The following is a 16,050-nucleotide window of genomic DNA, read 5'->3' as shown; positions in this document are numbered from 1 at the left end:
TTACAGATGAAAACAGCAGATATGAATCATGACAGATTAACTCAGACAGTATAAAATAAAGTGCAGGCTCCAGTGTTTGACTAAACTTAATGAGTGAATCAGTCATTACTTGGACTCACGCAGTGCTGACAGCTCAGCTAATGTGTCACAGCAATACAACTCTGCACATGATTAAGACACCCAAAATAAGAGAGACAATTAAAAACATTAGGTAAATTACTTTTACTTGTAGAAAGTCTAACTAGTTAAATAACTACTACTTCTGAAGAGGCAACTAATACGTGGAATCAAGTTCACAACTTCAGATCCCACATTTATTTTAGAACTAAGAATCACATTAAAGGTTAAGAAACCAGTCCTTGCAATCACATTATTATATCACGATTGTTTGAACTTTAAATCTTACAAAACCTTTGCATTTGCCATGTGGGCAGTTTGAACCGCTGCAACAAGCCAAACACAGCTCCTCAGCAGTGGAAGTGGCAACTTGCTTCAGCCAGGTACGCGACATCTGGCACCAGCTGGCCTGGCCAGACTCTGCGGGGGCCTTCATCTTTGTCACCCGACTGACGGATGTGAGTTCTACTTCCCGTGCAGCCACACTCGTATACTCATATCCTGCAAGCATGACTGTGACAGTGTATATACCATTCCTGTAAAGCATACAATATAGGAGATGTTTTAGCAGTCAGAACGGTGAAGGAAACGTGCTGCGGGGCCGTGTTGACAAAACCGGTTTCATGTGCCGCAGAACTTCTGCAGCGAGGCCGTTTGTTTCTCAGAGATGATAACGCGCAAGATTGAGAGGAGCCAGCTGGGCCGAGACCACAAGGGCTTCACAGTGCAGGTAACGCCTGCAGCGAGACCGAGCGACAGGAGGTCACACGGTGACGTCAGTAATGCCGTCCCCTGTCGATACAAAGGGCACGACAGGAGAGCGGATATGTTTACACACAAAAACAAAGCAGCTGCCTCATGTTGTCGTCAATCACTTACACTCACACGCCACCCCCTCCACCTGCTTCTTCTTCTTCTTCTTTCTTTCTCTTTTCATCTCTACCTCCACCTGCTGCTAGCTCTGCATCGCCCTGAACAACACGGAGCATGTCCGCATTTTCCTGGGTCACCTGCCCCGTGACCTGGACTGGCCGGGCCTGGAGCGGGCCATGGAGGAGTCCTGCGGGCCAGAGGGGAAGGAGCAGGTATACAAGGCGCTCAACGGACAGCTGTTCAACATGGACCTGGACCTGCAGAGAGAAGCCAAACGCCTCATCTCGCTGCTCACTGACAAGGTGAAGCTCAGACACACTGAAAACAAGTCAAACAAACGCTGGAAAGGACAGAAAATGCACGTGCAGCACTTTTATGAATTTAGAAGAAGTGACTGGAAGGTGACAAGGAGGCCTTTAGGGGCCTCTTTGTGTGGAGTTTGCATGTTCTCTGTGTCTTTATGATGTTTTTTTGTTTTTTTTCTTCCACAATCCATAAACTGGCGTTTGAGGCTGATCGATGACTCAGAATTGTCTGGAGGCCTAAATATGTGTTAGATATATGTAAATAAGTTTGTGTGCATTTTGCAGACGGCCACTGCAAGTGACATCACATGCAACCAGGAGTGTTCAAATTAGGTTTTCGAGGGTTTTGAAAAACAATCACGTGGAAATGGTTCATGTTGGTTTGTTTGTATTCAGCATAGACTGAGTGGATTGATCACTAAGCCCTCACAAAATGAAATACAACAATATTGAATTCGACATGTTGGTGAAGTTAAATATAATGAACCATTGCGGCAAATAAATCTAAATTTGATTTAAAAAAAAGACAAATGCATATGTGGTATGGTCTGTCACAATGTTAAAGCAGTGAGAGAAAAAGTGCAACAGCAGAGATCCAAAGAGAAGGTGTACAAAAAAGAATTAAAACGTATTTTGTTTTAATCATGAAGTCTGCTAACAGACGTCATGGAGGGCCAGCTGAGAAAATGCTTCTTACCACAATACAAAAGGTTGAGCTTTTGTGTCGTTTGTATTGCTGCATTAAAAAGCAGATGTCACAATCTGGTCAAGATGCCCAAGGCCCAATATCCCATGTTAATTAAAGCAAAGGCACTAAAATGGATAGTTAAAATGTGTTATTTTGCCAATGTGTTCAATCCGATCTTGATCAGCCACAAAAATATACAGATGAAATGTGCACTGTGTACACACACACAATGTAATGACTCCTGCTAAAAAAAAAAAGTCAACAAAACATTTATACAAAAGTACCCAAAATATCGTATTGCACACCTTAGAAGAAAAATCACTATAAAATGAAGTTGCACACACAAATGTCAAACAGAAGATAAGAGATTGTATCGCACGCAGACAATATTTCACTTGTATTCCTTATCGCACATTGTTTGACTTGTGTGATCTGTTCACTGAGGAGGATGATGAGAGGTGGATGATGAGAGGTGGATGGATGGATGGATGGATGGATGGGTTTTCTAAGAGTAGAGTTCAAGTTATGTGAGTAATTTTTGAGCCACAGCAACTGTTCTAGTGCAACGAGAGCACATTTAGTTAAAGAATGAAAACCTCATTCTTCCATTTCTCACCCGGTTTTTTAAAGTTCCAGTTTTTCTTTAAGCAGAAATCACATTATTTCTGTGCAGATGCTTCCGGAGCTGCGGCGGTACATCCAACACATCAGCCTGTCCCCTGATTCCATCAACAATGACGACGTATGCGGAAATGGCTTTCTACAATTGCCATTTTGAATGTCAGTGGTGTTTCAGCTCCTGCCTTCATGTAATGTATGACATCTTTGCAGGCTGTGTCTCCTCTCATGAAGTACTTACAAGACACAATGGTCATTCTCACTGAGAATCTGGTGAAGGAAAACCTGAGCAGGTAATTACCTCATCTGTTCTAAAAGGATTCTCTTCGGATTTGAGTGCTGTCGGCCCTTTCTCAATCACGATATAGTTTATTGTTTGAAACCATAAATCCTCATGAATGCGACAGTTATGAAACGCCAATACACAACACTTGTTCCTTTCTTTGTGAGAAGTGTGAATGCACAACATTGTGTTTACTGCCTTTTTGTGTTTTCACGCTGCACTCTATTTTCACCTTTACCGTATGAGGATATGAACTAAATATTTAGTCCCAGTTGAAAAATAATTTGAGTGCTCTGGGCTCAAAAGTCAGTCTCCACATTGTGGAAAAAATATCTTTGCCATTAAATATGCCATTGAGTCATACCATAAACACGCAAACAAAGACTTCAATGCAAAATTAAACTGACACGTATAGCACATGGTCCAAGAATATTCAGAGCATGTAAATGCAAATCAGTTGCACATGCTAAACATAGTGTAATCACAGTGGGTTGTTGAAAGTGAGCCAGTTATGCAGCATGCTGCCACTGATGTTTTGAGTGCAAATAACATGTGTCTGTGTGGTAAAACCTGGAGGTTTTTAAACTATTTTACGTCGGTTCCATAAACGATAAGTCTTAAATTTATCTCCATAACAAGACCAGCTGTGGTTTTTTTTTATTCTTTAATGAGGAGTTTATCCATTCAGTAGCTCCAGGTTAAACGTCTTGACAGCTCAACAAGTGAGATGCATGTATGCTTTCCAATAATAATAACACCCCTTATCAGTTACACTGCTTACAAGTATTCATTATCAAGCCATTGTCTGTGAAAACAGACGTGAGGCTGAGTGAGGGTACCAGGGTGTAATTGGTAAAGCTGGTAAGCACAAGCGTGTGGGTGTCTCTTTGTGTCTGCTGCTGGTAGAGTTCTGCAGAGCATGTGGGAGCTGCTCCTGCGCATGATCCTGGACGCCGTCACAGAAAACCGAGGCGTTCAAGTGGAGTTTTACAACCGCTTCCAGTACACAGTGGAGGTCAGTGCTGGCTGCTTCACACACTTGTTTTTTTGGGGGGTTTGTTTGTTTTTTAACTATGCCAACAAATAACAACAGAAATTCCTCTGGCTTATAAAGACATGTGTCTGCTGTGTAATGGATTATTTCTCATTATCACTATTTGCTCGCTGTCGTGAACCTTTTAGCATAAATCAGGTATTCATGAAGTCGCTGGGTAGAAGTTCAGTGCCTGAGTGAGATCCCTGATGAATGACAATGTGGGAAGTGCAATATATTCTAATGCCAGCCTGACCAACAGGGACCGGACGCGGTATATTAGCATGCAACAAGAGCGGGTTGAGTTTTTGAGTTTGACACACTGATATGATGCTTGTCTGTCAAAGGTTTCATGCCGTCGGTGTGGGGAGCAAGGATCTAATCAATCATGCAGCAACTGAATTAAAATTTTAGAAAATGATTGTCAAAATGAATTTGATAATTTTATGGTTTGAACTTACATTTCTCTACATTTAAAATCCAAAGTTACACTGAATGAAATGTAAACAATGTTATGTAAGATTTGTTGTCGACCGTTTTAGCTCAGAAGTGAAATCTGAAAAAAGTGCAGATTACATTTTTTTTCTCCTGCATTTAAAATAAAATGTCAGTTGTAGTGATAACAGGTGGTGCTCATTATTTCTTATATGCAAATTTGGCAACACATGAGAGATACTTCTGCTCGCAAATGTTCAGTTCTAAAAAATTATTTTATTCCATGAATGAAAGTAATCAATTGCAGCTTTATCCTCCATTAATTTCGGGTCATCATGAAAAGAGTTTTGTTCAAGAAAAAGAATAATTCTGAGAAAAAGCCCTGCATCCACCACCAACTCAAAGAAAAAACCAAAGCGTGCTCATGTGTATAATTAAAATTAACTCCAACATGCTGTACAGATGGAGACTTCTGGCATCACAACATCTGCTTTCAGAGAGCAGGGAAATATTCTCCAACGTTAATTCGTGGTAGAGAAGACCAATTTATTTATTTAGCACTATTCAGACATAAGACGATTCATAGTGATTTATAAAGAAATAAAGGATGTCTTATATTCTACAAGTAAATCTGAGCTGTGTGTCGGCCCGAGACCATTCGAAGCTTTAATGACCAGAAGCATATTTTGAAAGTTGATCCTTTGGACTCTGGATTAGCTGCAGCTGTTTAACAGACTTTACTTCATGGTTTTAGGCAGAGATTGGTGTTTTGTGTGTCCATCCCAAAAATGTGGGTGTCCAATTTTTTGGGGATTGGTGACTGGGGGTGTGTGTGTGAAGGTCGCTATATAAAAAAAATTGATTGAGATAGACCATTAATGGTGCATTCTAATGCATTCTGGACTACTAAATACGACATCGTGACATTGTAGATTTTGCTTCTTACCAGTAATATATTTCCTTTTCTCCTTGACATTTTTGCTGATGCATCTAATATACTCTCTTGCTTTGTTAAAAGGTTGTCTTTTTAATTTTAAGGTTATAGCTTCTTTTCATTGGTAGTGATTTTCACTTGTAACTATACCAGTACCTGTACCTGACTCACCTCCAAACTTCACAACGTGTACTTGTTTATGCACCCTGTAGTTGACACATTGCTTCTACCTGCAACCCTAAACTGAGCACCTGCAGACTCTGAACTGTGAAATTTGTTATCTGCTATACTTGTATCAAAATCAGCATTTTTAGATTCATGATTTTGTTCTTGTCTTAACGTGGTTGTTGAATTTCAGGTCTGAGGCCATAATTAGACTGATGCGTTTAGGCTAGTAAATATTTGAAGGAAAAATTGGATTTTGAGCTGAAGGAGCAGATTCAATGCCATTTCTGAGATTTTATTTTTCAATGCCTTAACTGTCAATGTAGAAAATTCACCATTACAATTGTGAAGCCAACTTAATCAACATTTTTTTATACTTCCGCTAAGGAGGTTATAAAATCATCCACGTTTATTTGTCTGTCTGCCTGTTAACAAGATATCTCAAAAACTAATGAGCAAATCTTCATAACAATTGGTACACAGGTGCATTTTGATCAAAGGAAGAACCCATTAAATTTTGGTGGTGATCCGGATCAAAATAATTGTTACAATAGTACATTTTCATTTTGCAATATATTGCCTTGTCTTCTTTCAAATTATGAAATAAAATCATGTGAACACCAAACTAAATAAATGAATAAAGGCAATTGATCTGGATGTGGAATATGTGTCATTTCCCTGTGTCCATGTTGACCCTTGACAGAGAGCAGAAATGTCAGATTGCTCTTGTTTAGAATTATTTCGTTTTTTGTGGTACAATATGATTTCCAAAATCTCATCTCAATAAAATGTAAAATTGTTATTTCATTCAACTACTTTAGAGACTATTGCAGTTCTTCCATGCAAAGGGAGAGGGCCTCTCCCTTGAAGACATGAAGAGTGGAGACTACAAGGTAGAAAGTAAAGCAACATCTCAACAAATCTCTTGAAAAGTGTGCGTGTCTGTGTGTGTGTATATGTGTATGAAGCATGTCATTGTCTCTTTTCTTGCCATATTGTGTTACAGGCTTTGGATGAGGAGCTCAGGCTGAATAAATGTTCCTCCTTTGAGCTGATTGAGCAGTACTTTCTGGAAAAGATTTCCCACCAGGTGTGTTTCAACTTCACCACGCTGTCGTTCTCGTTTTAAAGGTAGACGGAGGAGGAGTAGTGATTGGAAATCACAACACTCTTTCTTCTGTTGTTTTACCGCTGACTGAAACTCCCGTGAAAACATCAGGAAGATACGCTCATTGTTTTCTTTCATGCTGTTGCTACAAATCGAAATGACTTTTGCTCTGAATCCATAATGCTGCAGAAAACTCTCAAACACACACGTTACGGTCGGATCAGTGTGAAGTGCTACTATGACGCTCCGGAGCAGAGACTGACTGTGGAGATTCTGCACGCTGCCGATATCATTGCGCTGGATGCCAACGGTAAAACTGCGAAAGTCAGACTGATTATTTTTCACTTGACGCTTAAATTTCAACTCATTTTTGGGGTTTCCCACAGGTCTGAGTGACCCTTTTGTCATCGTGGAGCTTTGCCCCCACCACCTCTTTCCTTTGGCCAAGAGTCAGCGCACGCAAGTCAAACTGAAGACGTTGCACCCAGTGTTCGACGAGCTCTTCTACTTGTGAGTCCTGTTCTCCTCGAGCCGCTTGACAGTCTTTCAATGCTTGCTTCTCATGTGTGTCTCTGTCTTCCAGTCATGTCAGTCCTGAACAGTACAGACACAGGTTCGCCTGTTTGACCTTCACTGTGATGGACTATGATTGGCTGTCCACCAACGACTTCGCCGGCGAAGCTGTCGCTCCTCTCAGCGACTTCTGCTGGCCGGGGAGGCCCAGCGCCTCTCCAGCTGGCAAGAGCGTCCAGCCCGTCATCCTGCACCTGTCTCGCAGTAAACCCAGCGGTACGTATAGCTCCAGGCAATATCAAGCTCTCTTTCTCTTTATACAAACATAATATTGGTTTCTCAGACAACCAGACGCTGCTGGACCGGGTTTTCAATTACTTCTCCCATACAGCATGAATCCTTTTCAATATCGAGGTATTTGTGTCAGGTTTAGAAACTGTCCTCATCTATTTGCTCTCCCCTCCAGAGAAGCCAATCATGAGGATGCTGGACGCCCGCGTCGGAGACAGGGAGGCTCAGGAGTTTGTCCGCAGGCTGAAGGAGATTGAGAAGTCGATGGAGGAAGAGTAAAAGCTGTCAGCTGTCTTGGTGTTTCCCCGACCGCGTCCCGCAACATGTGCTTTTGTACTGGTACAAAATGTTTACAAGATTACTTCTTTTCTTTTTCCTTTTTCTCCAACGTATCGTTTGTTGAGTGATTATACCAAAATGTAAGGGGAAAAAAAAAAAAGGAAAACGGTGGCGCGTATTGCTGTTTTCTCACTGGGAGGTGAATATCCTGTCACTGTGCAACTCTATACTGTCTCAGTTAAACTCTATTTTAGAACTGAATGGATAGTCAATCCTAAATGTCAGTAGTCTATATTTTTTGTAATCAGGTAACTGTTATCTTTGTTGTATAATCTTTGATATGATAGATCTAACATTAGAAAACTATTTTGTGGAAGTAGCTTACATATCTGATAGTCGTCACTCAGAGTCTGAATCTATACCTCAGATATGCTCATTAGTTGCAGGGACATTTCAAAGGTGTTGAGACTTTTCACATACTTCATGTGACATCGTGAGGATGAAAGATCTATGAAAGTGAATGTGCAAGCCGGAGCATTTATCAAGTTTCATTTTCAGCTTAAACACTGATCGGCTCAGAAAAACAATTGTATTTATTAGTTGCTGCTGTTATTCATGGCTTTGGGGGATTGCTTTGTCTTTTGGATTTTCTGAGTAGGTGTGTTAAAGACGGCCTGCTTCTATTTTTAAAATTCTTCACAAAGCTTTTGTTGGGTCTTTGAAAAGGCCAAAGACAGTGTTAGCCCAGTGGTAAAGAGGCCCATCCGCTCTCTTATGAATGACAAGTCTGATGGATGTTTTTACCAACAAATATATCATGTTATCAAATTCTGGAGCGTCTTCAAACAGACACGTGTGCCGTGGCAACCACTCTCTGTGCAGTGTGTGAGCCAATTTCCAAAAGTGTGAGAGTAGGAAGGTCATATCACTTCACTAAAATTACATTTTAATGTAAAAAAAACATCATATGCGTCATATATTTGGAGCCTTATTTTACACTGCATTTACCCAACTTAGATTGTCAGTAGGCTGAAAATAATCCAGGTGAAGGCAGGTTAAAACTAGGCAGATACAATCACACACACTCATATCTACAGTTCATATTCACGGCCCATTTAGAGTCACTAACTCATTTCGACTAAGTGGTTTTGGACAGTATAGGGGAAAACCGAAGACCCACACTGCACAGATAGGGGATTGTACAAATCGCAGCATCACCATCCAGCATCATCTATGCATTTAGATTCAACAAATCTAATTTACAATCCGATAGTTAGTGCTTTAGATATATTTAGCAGTCATAATTCTAATGTATGCTTGTCGTTACAGTTTGGCTCCCTGGCAGAGGGAATTTAATTTTCAAGGACCTCAAAATGATCCCTGCTTTATAAACTAGTTTAATATTCATTCATTATGTGAGAGCAACTAAACCTTGGACTAAAAATATCTTAATTACAAATTGATAAACACGCTGAGCAGTCACTATAATATAATGAACGTGCCTGATATTGAGTAGGACCCTTTTTTACTGCTTGTGTACATGACAAGCAGCAATGCACTGTGTTTTCAGGCAACTTTCTATCATAAGCAGTATTACCAGCAGTTTGCACTCCAGTAGCTTTGCTATCGGATCACACTTTTACTCTGCCCACAGGCACCAAGAAGCCTTGGCGGTCCATGACCCCGTCACAGGTTGACCTCTTTTCTCTCCTTGAACCATTTTTTGTTAGATAATGACCCAAACCAGGATCACTCGAGTTGTCTTTCCATCATTATTCAAATCCTTCAGTTATTCTTTTATTTATAATGTTATGGCTGATCAGTGTGCCGTATTCACGTTCTCCATTTGCTTTATAATTTTTGCAAAGAAACTGCACAGCTTTGAATTCTTTCCCACAACATATGGATCTGTTTACAGAGTTAACACTTGTGAAGTCACGAATCACTGTGGCTCCTCGCTAATACTTCTGCTAGCAAGAGAAATTATAATAAGTATCAGCCATATTGTGGTGGAAGTACACCAGGACACTCTGACATCTGTTAACTGAAAGGGAGATAATGCGTCCTTGACATCCCCAAAGATTACACAGTACGTACCACAGTGGGTGGCTTCGTGTCCAGATGGTTAGAGGTTCAAAAACATTTATTAGGAGAAACTGAGTTAATTGCAGCTAATGAGTTGAAGCAGCATTCACAAAGCTTTAGAAGCAACCATCAAACATCTCAAAGTCTTTGGAACTTTGAGTCAGCGCAGCCTCGTCTGAAAGCCTCATGTGCCAGAATTAAAAATCTGAGTTTGCATCGTGCTGCGGGGCATAATCTCTGGAGGTAAAGAGGAGTGGAACTGATAATGAATCTGTGCAGTGATATAATTATACTTGGGGGCCGAGGCCCCCCTTCCTGCCGCAGCCCTCACTGGCCAGACAGGAATAAGTTAACACCAGCTTTCACCAGTCTCCCAAAGCTGTGGCAGGAGGAAGGCCGGGATCAAAAGGCCGAGGATCACCCTAAAGATGGAATCCAATTACTTTTATCTTGTAACAAACTTAAGATTGTTGTGGCTGAAAGAATACTTGATAAATTAGACCTAAGTATTCCCGATTTTACTCTTGGTACTATCATAGCTCAGATAATTTCCCTCAAGAGGCTGGAACTGGAAAGAGATTAGCTCATGTCAAAAATAATTAAAAATGGATTACAAAGAGAGGAAATAGAATTATTTGAATTTTAAATGCAAGATAATTTATTCAAGGCTTTTCCAGTGTGACTCTCACCATTAAACTTACAGTAAGTGAGGCCTGTAAAGCTTATGAAACTCAGGTTTATTGGTTTTAGAGTGTCTAGTCGCACTGCATTGAAAGCGTTTACAGGAAAAAGAAAATGTAGATAAGAAAACTGCACATTACTTTTTACTTTAAAGGCTCCAGTATTGTTTTGACTCACCAGAGATTTGATAATGGATTTGAGGACAACTGAGCTTCAGTGAACGAAAGGAAAAAAAAAAAAAAGATGAAACGCACTGGTGAAATTGAAGGAAAGCTGAAAAATATCATCCCACTGTAGCAAGCATCGAAAACTTAGCACCAAAATCTTCACACCGACAGCGTTTGGATAGTGATGTACCTTTTTACCGTAGCTGCTTGTATCGTGCTTTGTCGTGAGCCTGTGGAGTCGTAAGGATGAAGCACGCAAAAAAACATATCTATGCCTGGAGAGTGTGCTGCATTACAGGGATTGTTCAGGAAGGTGGTGGTGGGAGGGGGGACTCTTTCAGTCCATCTGAACACCACATGTCTCTATGTTTTAGTTTCTCTTTAGTCTATTTTAGATTTCAGAAGATTTCAAGTAGAAACTGTATCAGCTTTTTGAATAATAGTTGATTTAAGTCCCCCACCATTCCCACTGTTGATTGTATGATTTATTAAGAAAAAAGATATTAGGATTTCAGTGTGATATTTAGATACTTAACAGTGCCGTGACAATGTTCTCTCTGTATTACTTTCAAACCAGGTGTTCTGGACAGATGTTTACAAAAAAAAGAAGAAAAATCACAACCTCACTTTGAGTGTTTACAGACATTATATAGTCAAAGAAGGTCAATATTACAATGTTTGATAACAGGATAACAACATAGAAGACGTTTATATCTTTCTAACACTATTGTAGGTTTGAGAAAATGTCATGGGGAGGGGTTCAATGAAAATCTTTTTCCAGGAGAGAAATGTGTCTTTACCCATTATGAAGGGATGTGTCCGTATTCAGCCACAGTATTGTAGATGTCCTTATATTGCCCTTAGAGAGGCAATTTGGTCAGTAATCGTTGCGTTGACTGATTTGTTCTGGTGGTTTTTTTCAGAGTCAAAGAGAGCACTTAGCTCTCAAATGTCCAGTGAAGTAATAGTATTAAAGTAGCAATCATTTCCTGCACAACATATTTAAAAGCTGTACCTTGGTCGTCATGAAAGAAAGAGGCGAACTTTAACTTTGCGAAAATGGGACAAAAGACTTCCGACTGTGAATTAAGAGAAAACTGACCGTGACTTAGGTTTCTGCCTGCCAGCTCAGACATATTTCATTTCAAGTATTACAGAGGATTTTGAATTGAGCACTTCTTTTGAGGTTTGTTATTCAGATTTAAAGGCGACAGCAAGTGAAAAATGTCTGTAAGAGGCCAATTATCTTCTATTTGTTATTGTAAAAGTGGATTATTTGTCCTTGAACTGTAAACGCCTGTGTTGCTGTTTATTGAATTAAAACCTTTTGGGAAAAGTCTCCGACCCCAATAAAGATTAAATTTCAACTTTTTCCGGCGCCTTCTTCACCTTCAAACATTGAGACTGCCATTCTGATTGTCTGTTCATGTTTTTGGCTCAGCAGATATATTTAGCATGGAGAAATACCACGGGCTGATACTAACCTATCGCCCACCCTGCCTTCATGTTCCCCAGAGTGTCATCATCCTCGCCATCAGTCTCCCGTGTTGCTACCCTCGATGCTTTGTCTCTGGCTTCCCTTGACCTTTAAGATTTTACCTGCTCGAGGCAACAGCTACCTGCGGTTCCAGCACATCCTGTCACACAACGGCAACTCTGCTCACAAGAATATTAATACATACAGGATACTGACAAGGAGTGGTGTTTGTTATGTTCACCGTAAGATTACAAATGCGGAGGGCCTCGGCATAACACAATCAACTCCACAATCCTCAAAGAGCTGCTGTGGCGGCGATTAGACCATAGCCGAAGGACAAAAGTGTCTCTCAGTGCTTGTACTCCACTGAGCACCGGTCGATACGTTTTAAATTAGAGAGCAGCTGATGACTGAAGGCCATTGAATTGTATGTTGGCTCAGGTGTGTTGAGGACCTTGTCATCTGATGCAGACACCATGCCCTCTAGTAAATGACTGAGCTCTCTGTGTATCCACACACGTGACAGCTCTCTGATGTCTCTGCAGCTGGGAGCCTTTTATAAGTTAATAATACTCTCACCAGCTCACTGTCATCTGCTTTGGACAACAAGACTCAGGCTGTGGTCAGTGTTTGTATGGCATTAGGAAAACAAATATGATAAATCAAATTAGGACTTCCAGTTCTGACCACTAGATGTCCTCGTAATTTTAGGAATCCCTTTCCCTGCCTCAGTAAGGGTGGGAGTTTATGTGCAGGGTTTCCACTTAGTGGCATCAGCACAGTGTGGGAACATTTTATCTACTGGTATCATGTCAGGTTCACACTGATCTATCTGTGTTAAGAGTGCAGCTGTATTTATTATCCCAGATTGTGTTTCCCAGCAGTGGTGAAGATGAAAAATTGGATATACATCAATTAAATAAACACACCTCTTGCAAAATAGCGTGAAAAAAAATCACTCATAGTTTAACATTAAAAAAAAAGTACATTAAAAAATGTTCGCCCTTGACGTATTACATGAGTATCAATTCTCTACTGTGTTTGCAGAAAACTACACTGACTTAATAATTAAAAGATGATTCTGAAATCTGTATCAATTTGTGACTTTAGCAACTTTATCCAGAAGACGACTGGTTATAGTGGTGTCAAATCTCCTATGTCCTCTCAACGCATCACAGCTCCTTTCCTCTGCTGGGGGCAGTAACTTCATTGCAACCGTCTGATGGAAGCTGGACGCTGCTATTGGGTTAAAATGTTGAGTGACACTATAATCAGCCAATCAGATTTAGATGTGTTATTTGCGGACCGCCTTAAGGGCCAGCAAAGTTTCGAGCGCTGGCCTTGCCCTCGTCATTGAAATGGGCCTGACTGATTGGCCCATGGGCATGCGCGTGATTATTATTATCTGCTACTCTGGAGTGATGATGGCGGGTAATTTAACAGCAAGATCGGATGATACCATAGCGGACCGGAAGTAGACCGACATCAGAAATGGATGAGCTAACTCAGGCCAACAAAGTCTTTTTGCAGCATTTTACAGCAGGATGGATTTAATCTACAAGTGATGGTGAGTGCTAGTTTTTTTTTGTATTACTTTCTCTGTGTTCGATTGGTGCTGCTGTTAGCATTTTGTGCAGTTTTTTTAAAATAATTTTTATTGTAAAGTGGTGTTTCCCATACAATCGTGTACAGACAGACATGATGACATGATGACGATGATCTGATGGGGAAGCTGCATAGTGGCATCTTGATGTGATATGTTGTTGTTGTTGATCAGTTGTCATGTTGGTGTGGATTAAGTACATAAAGCATAGTCGGGGCCTTACATTGGATTCGGGATGTGTATTTACTGTAGGACATGAGGCCACTGCAAAGGGTGTTTTAACTGCTGTACCACCAATGGGTATTTGCTATAGTTATGTGTGATCAATCACATTTTCATCAAATTAGTGCATAAATAAAGTGCACCAAATAGGTGATTGCCAAAACAAATCTGATAAACACTGTGGTGTTTATGCTATTACAAGAAAAATGACACAATTACCAATGATCTCAATAATTAGCGCAACTATTTTCTCTGTGTATTTCTTTGCAATTACCAGCATGGCTTTATAGAAAACATAAAGTGATGCACAAGTTTTTGAATATAATGACCTCAGAACATAAATACCCTGTTAAAGTACCTAAAAATGATCCCATTGCATTGTATTAACAACTTTACTCACAACTAAAGATGATATGTGAAGTATGTGGATAACCTCTCTTGAAGAGTAGCAGGTAAATTGAGTTGTTTGAAGTTTTAACGATAACTCACCTCACATCTGAAAGGCTTTGTTTTCCTGTCCAGTACAGTATGTAGTAATTATAATAGGTGTGTTATATGGATTGGAATCGGATTCTGACAGCTGTGAGGGGAGTTTCTATTTATCAATATGTTAAGAAAAATGTTTTAAAAAGTAATACATGAAGTATTCAAAGTCTTACAGGTATGACACCTGCAGACCTGTACAGCCGCCACAGGGCTCAGTCTACAGCATTGTGCAAATACCTAAGTTGCATAGTGAACAAAAAGTTACTTAATTATAGCTCAGCTGATTGAATACATTTACTATTACCACCTCTTATACAAGTAACGCCGACTCAATTTAAATCAAAGCCAAAGAAGAATAAAATTCCGTCACTGATAAATTTGGATTTGAAAAGTCACAGTGAGGTTTATTTCTAAGTTTTCTTGAAGTTCTGGCAGCCAGAGTAAGAGCTAGGAGCCCTTCAGCTGGTGGCTGGTGTTGATCTGTAGGAATGCTGGCAGAGTCTCTGCACTGCTGTTGTTCCTCTGCTGACTCTGGCAGATACATTTAACAGCACACTGATCCCGCAATGTCTTATCTTCTCTCAAACAACCCTAATCCTTCTGCACAGAACGAATACACTGTACATCCCATCTCCTCCAACTGTGGCAGCTCGACCTGGATCCCCCACGCAGACAACCTGCTCTCCCTTTATTTATTTTCTTCTGAGATGTTAGATTTCACAGCTGCGGAGTCCCTGCGCGGCTTCCCTGTGAAGACTGACACACCGCGGGCTTCAGTCGTGACACTCGATACCTCTGCCGAGCGAGATGTTGGAGATTATTAATTCACCCAAACCAATATGAGTCAGGTCGTGCGTGCGTGTGTGCGTGCGTGCATGCGTGCGTGCGTGCAGCTCAAGTTCCAAGTGGTTGACAGTTGACATTTCAGAGAAGGACAGGAATGCAAACTTTAATACACCTTTCCAGAAATTGCAATTACATCAGATACGGCATGTAATGAATGTCTGCTGTTGGCAGGACCTGAAAAGTTCTCTCAGGATAAAAGGAGGAGGAGGTAAACACCTGTTGTGTGCAGGTGCATCCTCTGCTGCGGAGTCAGCATAATGAAGCACCTCTGAAGTCGGCCTCTCGTCTCTAACAAAAGTGATGTGGGAAGAAGCCGACACAGCAAGTCCTTTGTAGCTTCGGGGGCCTCTGTCAGAGCGAGCACAGATGATATTGGACAGCTTGCCCTTGAGGAATGCAAATAGGACGGTGTTTGGGCCCAAGCCAGTGACTTACTGAGCCCTTTAACTCATCCCATTCCTGGATTCATCCATTTCGCTTCACACAAAGCTGTGTTGACTGATCCTGATACGATCAGCGAGTCCGATGCAGTTCATATACACGGCCATGCAAACTTTGACACGCTCTCATTAGATTCCCCACACTGTAAAACCAATAAGTGCTTGATGGATCTTTCTATCATGCACATAAATCTAAAATCCAGCAGATACAGTTGAACAAGAGTGCCCACAATTAATAGAACGGTCACTGTAATGAAAGAAATAACAGAGGGACGTTAAACCTCAGATTCAACCACTCCAACTCGAGCAAAAACATACTTGAAGCCACACGTATATAACAAGCGGACATTGTCTGAAATTAGTATATTTTTCCCATTATTTAATTTCAAAAACATCATCAT

The 16,050-nt window shown here is 40.6% G+C and overlaps 1 protein-coding gene across 1 annotated transcript in view; it reads left to right on the top strand.

Moving 5' to 3' along the window:
• baiap3 (BAI1 associated protein 3) overlaps positions 1 to 7,642 on the top strand; it is a gene marked incomplete at both ends in the record, with an annotated part of 31,978 nt that extends 24,336 nt beyond the window's left edge. The window contains 12 exons of the mRNA XM_080510709.1: positions 435 to 575; positions 752 to 847; positions 1,077 to 1,292; positions 2,657 to 2,725; positions 2,815 to 2,894; positions 3,791 to 3,899; positions 6,273 to 6,344; positions 6,458 to 6,541; positions 6,749 to 6,869; positions 6,946 to 7,069; positions 7,143 to 7,348; positions 7,539 to 7,642. Coding sequence (XP_080366835.1) covers positions 435 to 575; positions 752 to 847; positions 1,077 to 1,292; positions 2,657 to 2,725; positions 2,815 to 2,894; positions 3,791 to 3,899; positions 6,273 to 6,344; positions 6,458 to 6,541; positions 6,749 to 6,869; positions 6,946 to 7,069; positions 7,143 to 7,348; positions 7,539 to 7,642 — 1,422 coding nt within the window. The remainder of the gene's footprint in view (positions 1 to 434; positions 576 to 751; positions 848 to 1,076; positions 1,293 to 2,656; positions 2,726 to 2,814; positions 2,895 to 3,790; positions 3,900 to 6,272; positions 6,345 to 6,457; positions 6,542 to 6,748; positions 6,870 to 6,945; positions 7,070 to 7,142; positions 7,349 to 7,538) is intronic.
• Positions 7,643 to 16,050: the final 8,408 nt, after the last annotated feature.

The sequence above is a fragment of the Blennius ocellaris genome, assembly GCF_963422515.1.
Source record: "Blennius ocellaris genome assembly, chromosome: 16".
Classification (NCBI taxonomy): domain Eukaryota; kingdom Metazoa; phylum Chordata; class Actinopteri; order Blenniiformes; family Blenniidae; genus Blennius; species Blennius ocellaris.
This window is presented reverse-complemented; position numbering and strand designations above follow the sequence as displayed.